We start from the raw sequence: 16,951 nt of genomic DNA, 5'->3' as shown, positions 1-16,951 counted from the left end.
AAAGAAGTTTCCCGTTAATGCAAAGCTACAACAGTTTCCATGATTTTTTGTATTACATTTTTTTTTTCACGTTGTCATTTTTGCTTATGTTGTTTTGAAGCTGTATTAGTGCACCTAGATGCAGTTTTACTAAGTATACAGGCAACTGATTCACAGCTCATTGATTTAACTTTTTGAATTGCCCAGTTTTCGGGATGCAGTGTTGAAGCAAGGTTTTCATGTTCACCATTGACATAAAGTTGCTACCGACTCATTCTAAATGAGCAGAAAGGACACATCAATACCAATCAACCAATGGGCATGAACAGGAAGTAACTATCAGCCAATGAGCACAAGTAGCAAGTGCCTACCAGTTATTAAACAATTTCAGTTTAACTTGATAAAAAATTGAAATGTGCATGGTGAATTTCAAATTTAAACAGAAGCATGTTTGCAATATACTTCCATCAATAAAAATGCTTCTAGTAATAGTTATTACAGTTTATCAGTTGCATATGCACGTATGCTGTGAGGGCCTGTGCACCAGTTTTCAAGTTTAGAGAGCTAGTGGTGGTGTGTAGACTTAATTTTTGTCATTTAAAGGGACAGTCAAGTCCAAAAAAAACTTTCATGATTCAGATAGATTTTGTAATTTTAAACATCTTTTCAATTTACTTTTATCATCAATTTTGCATTGTTCTCTTGGTATTCTTAGTTGAAAGCTAAACCTAGGAGGTTCATATGCTAATTTCTTAGACTTTAAACAGTTTTTCACCCTAGAGGGCATTAGTTCATGTGTTTCATATAGATAATATTGAGCTCATGCACATGGATTTACAGAGGAGTGAGCACTGTCAATAGAACTGAAAAAAGGGGGCAGTCTGCAGAGGCTTAGATACAAGGTAATCATAGAGGTAAAACGTGTATTATTATAACTGTGTTAGTTATGCAAAACTGGGGAATGGGTAATTAAGGTATTATCTATCTTTTAAAACAACATAAATTCTGGTGTTGACCGTCCCTTTAAGCCATTGCTGACTCTCTGAGAAGGTGTAGTGCACAAGCCCTTACAGCATATGTGAGTATGCTACTGAAAAACAGTAGCAGCTTTTAATGGAAGTATATTACAAAAATGCTATAGTATATTACAAAAATAAGACCACCAACACACATTTCAGTTTTGACCTTGCTATCCCTTTAAATTTAAACAGCTTTTGATTCACATCTTCTTCATGCAAATTAGTAACTCAACATGTTTAAATGCCCCTTTTCATATGAATGTCATAAATTGTTTACAATAGTGTGCCTAAGGCAGGATTTGCTTAGATGGGGATAATAAAACTGGGAAACCTGTATGTGTATTTAAAAATAGTTTTTGTGGCAGAATTCTGTCAAACTCACAAATAGCATTACAATTTGTTTTTTACAACCTTTTAACCAAGATCTCCCTTTATAAAAATAAGGATCTAATGATATCATACTGTAAAAATGTATTATGTATCTAACCCAGCCTGTTTGCAAATTACACATTGCACACTGCTGTTGATTTTCATATGCAGGAAGAGTTCCGCTAATATAACCCCCAGTTTCAATAAGAACATTGTAAGTAGATACTTTACATGAAGTGATAGGAGAGTCTTCGCTTTGGCCTTGTGAAGTTTTGTGCCATTTAGAGGCAAATATCCAATCTGCTGCCCCTGCGCATACAAAAGGAACGTGCCAGTTGTACTGAGTGCTACGTCAGGGCGTGGTGTGGGAAGAACAGTAGGAGGTGCCACTGTAGGAATGCCTGCAAAGGAAAATACAGTTTAAAGGGACAGTCTAGGCCAAAATAAACTTTCATGATTCAGATAGAGCATGTCATTTTAAACAATTTTCCAATTTACTTTTATCACCAATTTTGCTTTGTTCTCTTGGTATTCTTAGTTGAAAGCTTAACCTAGGAGGTTCATATGCTAATTTCTTAGACCTTGAAGCACACCTCTTTCAGATTGCATTTTAACAGTTTTTCACCACTAGAGGGTGTTAGTTCACATATTTCATATAGATAACACTGTGCTCGTGCACGTGAAGTTATCTGGGAGCAGGCACTGATTGGCTAGACTGCAAGTCTGTCAAAAGAACTGAAAAAAAGGGGCAGTTTGCAGAGGCTTAGATACAAGATAATCACAGAGGTTAAAAGTATATTAATATAACTGTGTTAGTTATGCAAAACTGGGAAATGGGTAATAAAGGGATTATCTATCTTTTAAAACAATAAAAATTCTGGTGTAGACTGTCCCTTTAACAGCTTTTCTGATCATTTCTACTGATATAAAAATAAAGTTTCTGGCCGCTACATCATGGGAGCACATGTGCTAAGAAAAGAAAGCAAGTGGAAAATGTCTCCAAAGACTATAATGTAAGATGATAGATAGATAGATAGATAGATAGAAAGATATATAGATATATAGAGAGAACGATATAGATAGATACTGTAAATAGATTACAAATAAATGATAGATAGTTTATAGATAGATGATAGATAGACAGATAGAGAGAGAGAGAGAGAGAGAGAGAGAGAGAGAGAGAGAAAGATATAGATTATAGATAGTTTTTTAGATAGATGATAGATAGATAGATAGATAGATAGATAGAGAGGCAGATATAGAGAGAGATAGATACATAGATATAGATAGAGAGAGATATGGATAGATAGATAAATAGATAGGTAGATAGATTACAAATAAATTATAGGTAGTTTATAGATAGATGATAGATAGATAGATAGATAGATAGATAGATAGATAGATAGATAGGGATAGATAGATAGTTAGATAGATATCTAAAAGCTTAACTTATCTCTATTGGCAGATTTGAATATACGTTATGTTTAATATGGGTCTGTGATACATTGTGACTATTATTGTTTTCAGGTGAAGCTTGTATATATGCCAATTATGTGGAATCTTGTAACCAATGAATGTTTAACCATATTGTGTATATATATTTGTTCATGTGTGATGTCAATGTATGCTGCTTGAGGAAGCAAGAGTTCCTTGCGAAACGCGTTCAGCTTGTTTTTAATGTGCTACATTGCACATTTTAATAAATTTTCGAATTTAACACTTTTAAACTCTGAAGTGTATTATATTTTGTATTGGGATCCCTGTTTGGTGATAATTGGCACTGTGGGTTTCCTGGACATCACTGATGCTGTATGAGAGCTAGCTGGGTAGCTCCTAATTTGTCAGAAAGTAATATTTTGCACTTTGTGATAAGTGCTTGAAGCTTGTGAGTATATTTCCTATTGGGGCCATTGAATGTGGTTGGAGGGACTATACCCTTGAGATAATACGCCATTGGAGCGCCTTCTTTTTTCTCTTCCTATATTACCCAGATAGGAGAAGATAGATAGATAGAGACAAAGATATAGATAGAGGATAGATAGTTTATAGATAGATGATAGACAGACAGATAGATAGACAGATATAGAGAAAGAGAGATAGAGACAGATATATAGATAGATAGAGAGAGATATGGATAGATAGACAGACAGATAGATCATAGATCAAATGCAACACTGTGTTCTGTAAACCAGTCATTGATCTTTTTAATTCAACATTTAAAGTTACATTTAGTTCACTCATAAAAATATATTTGATACAAAAAAATATTTCCAAGCAGTAATTACAATATTGCAGAGTGCAAAACTTAAAGGGACAGTGTACTGTAAAACTGGTTTCCTCTTAATGTGTTTTCCATTGGAAAATGTTCCTTCAAACTAATTTTTGTATATGATCAGCTGTTTCTGCTAACTGAAACCACAACCCAATACAATGGACTGATCTTGTAGGGAGAGAATGCCTTGTTATCTTATCTGTTTAATTATTTATATAAAATTCCTCTTTATCCTTATTCTCCTTGTTTATTACTGTTCCTAAATGGCCAGTATTTTTAGAACAATGGTGGGGATGCAACAGCAGAAAACCAGCTATTTAAAAACAATACACTCCTGTAGGCAAAATAGATCATTGGGAACACATTAAAGGGGAGAAAATATTAAAGTACATTCTCCCTTTAAGGGATTTTAACCATACTTTTATTTGTCGATTTCAAACTTTGTGCTGTCCCCTTTAAAACATTTTTTTTTATGTATTTACTACTCATTTGTCCTTAACTCTTCTGTGTTATATTATATTTCCTATTGTGAGCCTTTTCAGCTTTAGGAAGACTATCTGTAACTATTTACATACTGGATGTAGATTACACAGATCATTATATTGTAAGCAATTGAGGATATATGTAAAGCTGATACTTACATGCTGGGGTCATTCCAGGTTCCGTTCTAGAGCCTTCAATTTCTCTTCCATCTTTATTTACGCACCAGCAGTAGCCACTGTTTCCGTGACACTGCAGAGGGCTGAAGTCCCCATATTTATCACACTGAGGAATATACTGCTCTTCTGTGGGTCTTCCCTTGTAATGCTCCAGAAGGCTCTGTTTCCATCTCTCACAGACAGTCTGAGGCCTCTCAGTGGGTTCTGCTCATGAACATAATAGAAACATTTGTGGATTTTATTCATTGTACTCTTACTATTTTTTTACGTTAAATAACAAGCCTTATGTATATACCGCCAATTAAAATTCCCTTATTTGTACTACTCCCAATTAGTTCTGAACCTTCTACCTTCCAACTTCAAATGCTGACACCTTGTTCTGGTTTTCTCTTTTTCAGAGAAATAGGGGCCGAATTATCAAATGGCGGGCGGACATGATTCACTGTAGCGAATGATGTCCGCCCGACATCGCTAAATGCCGACAGCATATCATTTAACATTACACAAGCATTTCTTGTGCTTGTGCAATGCCGCCCCCTGCACATCCGCGGCCAATCGGCCTCTTGCAGGGGGTGTCAATCACCCTGATCGTATCTGATCGGGATGATTTCAGTCCGCCACCTTAACTTCTGTTTCCAGCGAGCCAGAAGGTTTGCAAGCAATAAGCAGCTTCCGGTAAATATACCCCATAGTGTCCTTAAAACATAGACATGGGGAAATCCCTTTTGACACTGCTCAGTGCTGCAGCTTTTTAAAATGATTTGTTGAAACGATTGAAAGGTCAAAACTGAAAAGTAGCAAATATGTTTCTTGTAAAAATGATTACTGTTGCAGAGACATACGCACATATGCTGTGAGTACTCAATGCACCAGCATTTAAACACCACACTCAGAGTCAGGAGTGACTTGTATGACACAAATGCAGGCATCCTAATCCTCTAGTCAGACGTAGCATATGTGTGCATGCCTCTTAAACAGCAGTGTTCTCCCAGGGTCAAATACCTGGGTGCACCGCACGGCACATTTTGATGGCCGCCCAGCTAATAATTCCTATAGTTTTCATTGTAGGCTGTTAAAATAACAACAGGCTATGATTACGGGCAATGCCCGAAACGCGTAAGCCAGTGTGCTACGCTATCCAGTATCTATCGAAATTGGCTGCTGTAAATATATTCTTTTAACCAAGACAATAAATGCTAAGTTTTATATTATATACAAGGAGCGTGTCACCTCTTTTGATTTTCTGAGGCTGTTAAAATAACACAAAAAGCACAGATGCAGCTCCTCCCACATAACCTCCTGTTGATAATATACCTAGTAATTGCAGTTAACCCCATGGCTACCATAGAGAACTGCGGTGTAAATATGTTGCAACCACTTTGGTAGTCATAGGGTTAATTGCATTGTCTAGGTATTTTATTTCAGCATGACACAGATGTTCCTTATATAGCAGGACGTTATGTGTGAGAAGCTTCTTCCGTGGTCCGTGTGGTGCCGGGGTAATAATTTACTGCCATTTGCCTGCTTTGGAAATCTTTTTTTTTATTTTTAGAAGAAAAAAAAACAATGGGCTAGATTACAAGTGGAGCACTAAATTATCATGCTCCCACAAACGGGCAAATTTGCCTGTTTGCTGGAGCGCGATAATTAACCAGCCATTACAAGTGGCTGATTATTGATAACTCAAACTGGCGGTAGAAATTAGCGCTCAGAAAATTAAGCAGAGATCCGATCTCTGGTCAATTTTCTAAAAGTTCCTCAAATGCCCTAAAAATATAGGGCATTATAGTTTTTATTTAAACAAATGCATTAGGCAGTTTTGGGGCTTTAAAGTTGGTGGGAGTGGGGTATTAGAACAAAATGGCACTAAAAAGTGCCTTTACATTGCGGTCTATAGGATTGCAATGTAAATATATATGTATATGCCTATATACATATATATTTATGTGTTAATATATGTATATACACATATTAACATATATATATATATATGTATATATCTATCAGCATCTACATATATATTTAAAAATTATGCCCATCGCGATTTACTTGTAAAACCAGCGCACATTATCATGTGTTGGTATTACAAAGTGTAGCACTAATGTCGCTTGCACGCAAGTGATATCTAGCGCTCCACTTGTAATCTAACCCAATGTGTGTAACATAGCTATCCTATACGTGTGTGTGAACGTGTGTGTGCACTTAATAGAGGATGCCCCCATCCGGCTACTTCATAATTCCACCGGGCTGGGGAGAACCACGAACAGTAATAGGTTTTACTAGAAGCTATTTTTAATGGAAAATATTTCTATTTAAAATTTGAATGCACCCATGCACATTTCCATTTTGACCTTTCTATCCCTTTAATAGCCAAAAATGGTAAAGTGACTTACAAAACAGTATATGTCAATCTGTATCCTTATCATAGATGCAGCTGTATCTACAGAAGATAACGTATATTATGTGTCAAAGTCGCTTTCACAGCCATGACTATTAAAACCCAGAAATGCTAACCTGGAATGCCACATCGTGGACGGGTTCCACCAGGTGGTGTCCTTGTACCAGAAATCTCTTCACCATTTTGGTTAACACACCAACAGTACCCTGTGCTGCCGTGGCACTGCAGGGGAGCGTAGTGGCCCTCATCCTCACATTCTGGTACAAAAAGTCCTGGACGAGGGCCTCTTGGTCCTGCCTCTCCAAGTAAATGCCTGCGGGTCTCTAAGCAGGGGGTCTTCAGAGGTCCTGGTAAAATATAAACAGTGAGTTTACAATCTTATGTTCCCAATCAGCTCAAAAACATGGTCTTCTTTACAATACCAGTGTACAGAAAAGATAATATTTGGGGAATACACGTCAGGGGTTCCTATAATAAATAGCTCAGAAGGGTTAAAAAAGTAACTCTGGTATGGGACATGCAATCCTAAACAAACTGTCCTAGTGAAAACTGTTTAAACCTCTGGGCTTCAATAACTATTCAAATCCATAAAAACAATTTGATGTATAGAGTACCTTACCATTTACAGATTTGTAAATAGAGATGCAAACTAATACATAATAAATAAATGAAAAGTATAAGAGACATAAATATAGTAGAACTCTATAACCAACAAGTGCATAATAAAAAGACAATGCAATAGCACAAGCAGTAGATTTGTGTCTGACAAAATTCAAAGTTTACTTCAATTTGCCTGCCCTTGTATCATGCGACAGCCATCAGCCAATAACAGACTCATATACATATACACTGAACTCCTGCACATGCTCAGAAGAGCTGGTGCCCCAGAATGTGTGCGTATATAAAGACTGTAAAATGTCACAATGGAAGTAAATTAGAAAGTCTCTTACAACTGCATGTTGTATCTGAATCATAAAGGTTTCATTTTAACTTTAGTGTTCCTTAAAGTAAAAATTGCCCGACTATCCCTCCGGCCACCCACGGCACAGCGCTCTTCTCCAATGAGGTGACATTTCCCCCTATAGCCGTGCTAGGATGTCAGTTGACACGTACGGCTATTGGTTAAGAGGTGGAAACGTCACCTCATTGAAGAAAAGCGTTGTGCCGTGTAACACTGCTTTTTACAAAACGATAAGAGAAACTCATGTTTATTTTTAGTGATGGTAAATCCTAGCGTTTGTTATACACTTGGGTTTACCATCATTTTAAATCATGGAAATGTGCACAATTCCAGTATTTACTATATATGACTCTTTATAGTTTTTATATGAATGAATGATTCCTTATCCTCCTGCCATTACTTAATAATTTATATCAGTCATGGCCAACCTCCTAACACATGGGGTCGTTGGTCAATACTTAGAAGTCTTATGGGCCGCATATGATTTAAGTGAGGTTGCAGGGGCCCTCTATCTGCTGTTCTCCTGAGGGCTTATTTGAGTTTTGGCCACCCCAAAGCCCACATTTTTTGGTTCTGCTTTTTCCCGGGGCCACAAAAACTATCACACACATTCTTAGCTCTGCATTTTTCCCTGGGGCTGCAAAGACAAATGCAGAGGGTCATCTGAGGCACTTGGGCCGCCAGTTGGACATCCCTAATCAACATAATAGCTTGTATAATAAATGGATAATATTAGTGCTGTTTGTTCTTCATTACACTTGTTAATAATCACATTATTGGTCACTGATTTGTATGAATTAATGAATCCTTATCACTTGCCCTGAGTAAAATGAAAGGGATATGAAACAGATTCCTTTAGTAAAAACATATACTGTATACTAAATCAAACTAAACATAAAAATAAATAGATTATGTAAAAAAAAACAGCAACCAAATTACTTGTTTTCTAACAAAATAAGCACTTAGCAATAATCACTGTAGTCCCTGTACGCAGGTAAATGAGGGAGCTGACATGTTGGTAACTTAAGTTGCTTTCTGTCCTCTTCTGAGTATGGGCAAAACAGACTGTTTTTCTAGAATTCACTGAATAGTAAAACAACTCATGTTACTCTAGAATATTTATGACATCTAGATAGATATGCCTTCCTGTACAGACCTAGACCCCTTGTACGGCTGTGAAAGGAAGTAAAGCATCCTGCACAAATGAAGTGAAAAATTATCAGTAATATATATTGCTTTATATGATTTCTATTACCTATAATCACTGATTAGTGCTATTTTATTATAACAATGAATCAGAGTGTTTAATATCTATTTAAATATCCCTTTCTTGGATGTGCAGTTATTTTATAAATCATGCAAGGACAATATGTTGTATAATTATAGACACTCAGAGACAGCATTCTTTATTGCTCAGTTAGTTTTCTAAATGCTCTGATACAGACACATTTGCTCTATGATTATAGAAATATTCAGAAACAACTACAGTTATATCAGAACATATTTAGCGCTGCGGAATGTGTTGGCGCTCTACAAATAACTGATAATAATAATAACATATCCCACCATATCTAACAGATCAGTGCCCTGTAATTATATCTCCTCAATTGCTTAAAGGGACATTCAAGTCAAAATGTAACTTTCTTGATTCAGAAAGAGTAGACAATTTTAATAATTTTTCCAATTTACTTCTATTATCAAATTTTGCACAATCTTTTTATATTCACACTTTTTGAGGCACCAGGTCCTACTGAGCATGTGCACAAGCTCACAGGGTATACGTATACAAGTCTGTGATTGGGTGAAGTCTGTCACATGATACAAGGGGCCGAAAAATTTGAGAAAAATAAATACATTTGCCAGAAAAAAATCTAATGCTTTTGTGTTATTGCATTGTCTATTTATAATGCATTTGTTAATTATGCAATTCTACTGCATTTAGTGGCCTTTTAAAGTTGGTGTTATTTAGTAAATTCAAAGTACATAGGTTCTACTGAATAAAGTGTATATATGTTATTGTTACTACTTATATTTCATTACATTTTGTAATCCTGTGTATTTTTAAATTAAAAGGCGGGAATGTAAGCTTAGGATCAGGCACATTTTTGGTTCAGCACATTGGGTAGCGCTTGCTGATTGGTGGCTACATTTAGACACCAATCAGCAAGTGCTACCCAGGTGCTGAACAAAAAAATGGGCTGGCTCCTAAGCTTACATTCTTGCTTTTTCAAATAAAGATACAGAGAGAACAAAGAAAAAGTCATAATAGGAGTAAATTAGAAAGCTGCTTAAATCTGCATGCTCTATCTGAATCATGAAAGTTTAATATTAACTAGACTATCCCTTTAAATGAAAGTACAACAAAGAAATGACTCTATTACAATACAGTTTACTTGTTGACTAGCCATTCCATTTAAGATTTGTGTTACATGCATCAATTAAAAATTCAGAGAAAATAAATATGGCCACTGCCAAATACCTAATTCCATTGCAAAGAAAAAAAAGAATGTCCTGCAGTCAGGGAACAAATAAAAGTTAAAATTGTATCCTGTGTATGTTAAATTGCCTGGCAAAATCAGAGCACTACTAGTATTCTGCACTTTCCATTGAAAGTATGGGGCATGCAACATATGTAGCAAATATGTTAAAATGCTATGGTACAACACGTAAACAACTGTCAAATACTAAAAAGCGACAGATATTGATAGGGATGCCAAGGGGCCCATTTATCAAGCTCCGAATGGAGCTTGAGGGCCCGTGTTTCTGGCCTAATAACACCAGTTATGAAGCAGTGGTCTAATAACACCAGTTATGAAGCAGCTGCTCCATAAGCTCTGAGCAGGCGGACAGACATTGCCGTAATTCAACCCGATCGAGTACGATCGGGTTGATTAACACCCCCCCTGCTGGAGGCTGAATACGGAGAGCGTATTGCTCTTCGCATTCAGCGAGGTCTCTCGGACCTGATCCGCACTGTCGCACAGACCTTTGATAAATAGGTCCCCCTAGTGTCCAGTATTCAACCGGGCAATCCAGAACTTAAGGCAGCCGGTTCAGTAAAATCTTCACAAAAATACTGGACACTTATATGTATACTACAGTTATATCAGAACATATTTAGCGCTGCGGAATGTGTTGGCGCTCTACAAATAACTGATAATAATAATAACATATCCCACCATATCTAACAGATCAGTGCCCTGTAATTATATCTCCTCAATTGCTTAAAGGGACATTCAAGTCAAAATGTAACTTTCTTGATTCAGAAAGAGTAGACAATTTTAATAATTTTTCCAATTTACTTCTATTATCAAATTTTGCACAATCTTTTTATATTCACACTTTTTGAGGCACCAGGTCCTACTGAGCATGTGCACAAGCTCACAGGGTATACGTATACAAGTCTGTGATTGGGTGAAGTCTGTCACATGATACAAGGGGCCGAAAAATTAGAGAAAAATAAATACATTTGCCAGAAAAAAATCTAATGCTTTTGTGTTATTGCATTGTCTATTTATAATGCATTTGTTAATTATGCAATTCTACTGCATTTAGTGGCCTTTTAAAGTTGGTGTTATTTAGTAAATTCAAAGTACATAGGTTCTACTGAATAAAGTGTATATATGTTATTGTTACTACTTATATTTCATTACATTTTGTAATCCTGTGTATTTTTAAATTAAAAGGCGGGAATGTAAGCTTAGGATCAGGCACATTTTTGGTTCAGCACATTGGGTAGCGCTTGCTGATTGGTGGCTACATTTAGACACCAATCAGCAAGTGCTACCCAGGTGCTGAACAAAAAAATGGGCTGGCTCCTAAGCTTACATTCTTGCTTTTTCAAATAAAGATACAGAGAGAACAAAGAAAAAGTCATAATAGGAGTAAATTAGAAAGCTGCTTAAATCTGCATGCTCTATCTGAATCATGAAAGTTTAATATTAACTAGACTATCCCTTTAAATGAAAGTACAACAAAGAAATGACTCTATTACAATACAGTTTACTTATTGACTAGCCATTCCATTTAAGATTTGTGTTACATGCATCAATTAAAAATTCAGAGAAAATAAATATGGCCACTGCCAAATACCTAATTCCATTGCAAAAAAAAAAAAGAATGTCCTGCAGTCAGGGAACAAATAAAAGTTAAAATTGTATCCTGTGTATGTTAAATTGCCTGGCAAAATCAGAGCACTACTAGTATTCTGCACTTTCCATTGAAAGTATGGGGCATGCAACATATGTAGCAAATATGTTAAAATGCTATGGTACAACACGTAAACAACTGTCAAATACTAAAAAGCGACAGATATTGATAGGGATGCCAAGGGGCCCATTTATCAAGCTCCGAATGGAGCTTGAGGGCCCGTGTTTCTGGCCTAATAACACCAGTTATGAAGCAGTGGTCTAATAACACCAGTTATGAAGCAGCTGCTCCATTAGCTCTGAGCAGGCGGACAGACATTGCCGTAATTCAACCCGATCGAGTACGATCGGGTTGATTAACACCCCCCCTGCTGGAGGCTGAATACGGAGAGCGTATTGCTCTTCGCATTCAGCGAGGTCTCTCGGACCTGATCCGCACTGTCGCACAGACCTTTGATAAATAGGTCCCCCTAGTGTCCAGTATTCAACCGGGCAATCCAGAACTTAAGGCAGCCGGTTCAGTAAAATCTTCACAAAAATACTGGACACTTATATGTCCCTGTGCGTTAGCTAAAACATAATTTATGCTTACCTGATAAATTTATTTCTCTTGTAGTGTAGTCAGTCCACGGGTCATCCATTACTTATGGAATATATCTCTTCCCCAACAGGAAGTTGCAAGAGGATCACCCAAGCAGAGCTGCTATATAGCTCCTCCCCTCACATGTCATATTCAGTCATTCGACCAAAACCAGACGAGAAAGGAGAAACCATAGGGTGCAGTGGTGAGTGGAGTTTAATTAAAATTTAGATCTGCCTTAAAGACAGGGCGGGCCGTGGACTGACTACACTACAAGAGAAATAAATTTATCAGGTAAGCATAAATTATGTTTTCTCTTGTTAAGTGTAGTCAGTCCACGGGTCATCCATTACTTATGGAATACCAATACCAAAGCTAAAGTACATGGATGAAGGGAGGGACAAGGCAGGAACTTTAAACGGAAGGAACCACTGCCTGAAGCACCTTTCACCCAAAAATAGCCTCCGAAGAAGCAAAAGTGTCAAATTTGTAAAATTTAGAAAAAGTGTGAAGTGAAGACCCAGGTGGAAGCCACAGCTAGTAGAATGAGCTGTAATCCTTTCAGGAGGCTGCTGTCCAGCAGTCTCATAGGCTAAACGTATTATGCTACGAAGCCAAAAAGAGAGAGAGGTAGCCGAAGCCTTTTGACCTCTCCTCTGTCCAGAGTAAACGACAAACAGGGAAGAAGTTTGACGAAAATCTTTAGTTGCCTGCAAATAGAACTTCAGGGCACGGACTACGTCCAGATTATGCAAAAGTCGTTCCTTCTTTGAAGAAGGGTTAGGACACAATGATGGAAAAACAATCTCTTGATTGATATTCCTGTTAGTAACTACCTTAGGTAAGAACCCAGGTTTAGTACGCAGAACTACCTTGTCTGAATGAAAAATCAGATAAGGAGAATCACAATGTAAGGCAGATAACTCAGAGACTCTTCGAGCCGAGGAAATAGCCATCAAAAACAGAACTTTCCAGGATAACAGCTTGATATCAATGGAATGAAGGGGTTCAAATGGAACGCCTTGAAGAACGTTAAGAACTAAGTTTAAGCTCCACGGCGGAGCAACAGTCTTAAACACAGGCTTAATCCTAGCTAAAGCCTGACAAAATGCCTGAACGTCTGGAACTTCAGCCAGACGTTTGTGTAGAAGAATAGACAGAGCAGAAATCTGTCCCTTTAACGAACTAGCAGATAAATCCTTTTCTAAACCCTCTTGTAGAAAAAACAATATCCTAGGAATCCTAACCTTACTCCATGAGTAACTCTTGGATTCGCACCAATATAAATATTTACGCCATATCTTATGGTAAATTCTTCTGGTAACAGGTTTCCTAGCCTGTATTAAGGTATCAATAACCGACTCCGAGAAGCCACGCTTTGATAGAATCAAGCGTTCAATCTCCATGCAGTCAGCCTCAGAGAAATTAGATTTGGATGGTTGAAAGGACCCTGAATTAGAAGGTCCTGTCTCAGAGGCAGAAACCATGGTGTACAGGACGACATGTCCACTAGGTCTGCATACCAGGTCCTGCGTCGCCACGCAGGCGCTATCAGAATCACCGATGCTCTCTCCTGTTTGATCCTGGCAATCAGTCGAGGAAGCAACGGAAATGGTGGAAACACATAAGCCATGTTGAAGACCCAAGGGGCTGTCAGAGCATCTATCAGCACCACTCCCGGGTCCCTGGACCTGGATCCGTAACAAGGAAGCTTGGCGTTCTGGCGAGACGCCATGAGATCCAGATCTGGTTTGCCCCAACGATGAATCAGTTGAGCGAAGACCTCCGGATGAAGTTCCCACTCCCCCGGATGAAAAGTCTGGCGACTTAGAAAATCCGCCTCCCAGTTCTCCACGCCTGGGATGTAAATCGCTGACAGGTGGCAAGAGTGAGACTCTGCCCAGCGAATTATCTTTGAGACTTCCAACATCGCTAGGGAACTTCTGGTTCCCCCTTGATGGTTGATGTAAGCCACAGTCGTGATGTTGTCCGACTGAAATCTGATGAACCTCAGAGTTGCTAACTGAGGCCAAGCTAGAAGAGCATTGAATATTGCTCTTAACTCCAGAATATTTATTGGGAGGAGTTTCTCCTCCTGAGTCCATAATCCCTGAGCCTTCAGGGATTTCCAGACTGCGCCCCAACCTAGAAGGCTGGCGTCTGTCGTTACAATCGTCCAATCTGGCCTGCGAAAGGTCATCCCCTTGGACAGATGGGGCCGAGAAAGCCACCATAGAAGAGAATATCTGGTCTCTTGATCCAGATTTAGCAGGGGGGACAAATCTGAGTAATCCCCATTCCACTGACTTAGCATGCACAATTGCAGCGGTCTGAGATGCAGGCACGCAAATGGTACTATGTCCATTGCCGCTACCATTAAGCCGATTACTTCCATGCACTGAGCTACTGACGGGTGTGGAATGGAATGAAGGACACGGCAAGCATTTAGAAGTTTTGATAACCTGGCCTCCGTCAGGTAAATTTTCATCTCTACAGAATCTATAAGAGTCCCTAGGAAGGGAACCCTTGTAAGTGGTAATAGAGAACTCTTTCCCACGTTCACCTTCCACCCATGCGACCTCAGAAATGCCAGAACTATCTCTGTATGAGATTTGTCAGTTTGAAAACTTGACGCTTGTATCAGAATGTCGTCTAGGTACGGAGTCACTGCTATGCCTCGCGGTCTTAGTAACGCCAGAAGTGAGCCCAGAACCTTTGTAAAGATTCTTGGAGCCGTAGCTAATCCGAAGGGAAGAGCTACAAACTGGTAATGCCTGTCTAGGAAGGCAAATCTTAGGTACCGATAATGATCCTTGTGAATCGGTATGTGAAGGTAGGCATCCTTTAAGTCCACTGTGGTCATGTACTGACCCTCTTGGATCATGGGAAGGATGGTTCGAATAGTTTCCATTTTGAATGATGGAACTCTTAGGAATTTGTTTAGGATTTTTAAGTCCAAGATTGGTCTGAAGGTTCCCTCTTTCTTGGGAACCACAAATAGATTTGAATAGAATCCTTGCCCGTGTTCCGTCCGCGGAACTGGGTGGATCACCCCCATTAGTAAGAGGTCTTGTACACAGCGTAGACCCTCTTGGATCATGGGAAGGATGGTTCGAAAAGTTTCCATTTTGAATGATGGAACTCTTAGGAATTTGTTTAGGATTTTTAAGTCCAAGATTGGTCTGAAGGTTCCCTCTTTCTTGGGAACCACAAATAGATTTGAATAGAATCCTTGCCCGTGTTCCGTCCGCGGAACTGGGTGGATCACCCCCATTAGTAAGAGGTCTTGTACACAGCGTAGAAACGCCTCTTTCTTTATTTGGTTTGCTGATAACCTTGAAAAATGAAACCTCCCTTGTGGAGGAGAAGTTTTGAAATCCAGGAGATATCCCTGAGATATGATCTCCAACGCCCAGGGATCCTGGATATCTCTTGCCCAAGCCTGGGCGAAGAGAGAAAGTCTGCCCCCCACTAGATCCGTTTCCGGATAGGGGGCCCTCTCTTCATGCTGTCTTAGGGGCAGCAGCAGGTTTCTTGGCCTGCTTGCCCTTGTTCCAGGACTGGTTAGCTTTCCAGCCCTGTCTGTAACGAGCAACAGCTCCTTCCTGTTTTGGAACGGAGGAAGTTGATGCTGCTCCTGCCTTGAAGTTACGAAAGGCAAGAAAATTAGACTGTTTGGCCTTTGATTTGGCCCTGTCCTGAGGTAGAGCATGGCCCTTACCTCCCGTAATGTCAGCTATAATTTCTTTCAAGCCGGGCCCGAATAAGGTCTGCCCTTTGAAAGGAATATTAAGCAATTTAGATTTAGAAGTCACGTCAGCTGACCAGGATTTAAGCCATAGCACTCTGCGTGCTTGGATGGCGAATCCGGAGTTCTTAGCCGTAAGTTTGGTTAAATGTACAACGGCATCAGAAACAAATGCGTTAGCTAGCTTAAGTGCTTTAAGCTTGTTCATAATTTCATCCAATGGAGCTGTGCGAATGGCCTCTTCCAGAGACTCAAACCAGAATGCCGCCGCAGCAGTGACAGGCGCAATGCATGCAAGGGGCTGTAAGATAAAACCTTGTTGAACAAACATTTTCTTAAGGTAACCTTCTAATTTTTTATCCATTGGATCTGAAAAGGCACAACTATCCTCCACCGGGATAGTGGTACGCTTAGCTAAAGTAGAAACTGCTCCCTCCACCTTAGGGACCGTCTGCCATAAGTCTCGTGTGGTGGCGTCTATAGGAAACATTTTCCTAAATATGGGAGGAGGGGAAAAAGGCACACCAGGTCTATCCCACTCCTTGCTAATAATCTCTGTAAGCCTTTTAGGTATAGGAAACACGTCAGTACACACCGGTACCGCATAGTATCTATCCAACCTACATAATTTTTCTGGAATTGCAACCGTGTTACAATCATTCAGAGCCGCTAATACCTCCCCTAGCAATATGCGGAGGTTCTCAAGCTTAAATTTAAAATTAGAAATGTCTGAATCCAGTCTCCCTGGATCAGATCCGTCACCCACAGAATGAAGCTCTCCGTCTTCATGTTCTGCAAACTGTGACGCAGTATCTGAC

The 16,951-nt window shown here is 39.0% G+C and overlaps 1 protein-coding gene across 1 annotated transcript in view; it reads right to left on the bottom strand.

The window, feature by feature from the left end:
- NID2 (nidogen 2) overlaps positions 1 to 16,951 on the bottom strand; it is a 109,951-nt gene that overhangs the window by 22,187 nt on the left and 70,813 nt on the right. The window contains exons 16-18 of the mRNA XM_053697620.1: positions 6,813 to 7,043; positions 4,281 to 4,502; positions 1,599 to 1,768 (exon numbers count right to left, since the gene is read on the bottom strand). Of these exons, the coding sequence (XP_053553595.1) occupies positions 1,599 to 1,768; positions 4,281 to 4,502; positions 6,813 to 7,043 (623 nt within the window). The remainder of the gene's footprint in view (positions 1 to 1,598; positions 1,769 to 4,280; positions 4,503 to 6,812; positions 7,044 to 16,951) is intronic.

The sequence above is a fragment of the Bombina bombina genome, chromosome 1, assembly GCF_027579735.1.
Source record: "Bombina bombina isolate aBomBom1 chromosome 1, aBomBom1.pri, whole genome shotgun sequence".
Lineage (NCBI taxonomy): Eukaryota > Metazoa > Chordata > Amphibia > Anura > Bombinatoridae > Bombina > Bombina bombina.
This window is presented reverse-complemented; position numbering and strand designations above follow the sequence as displayed.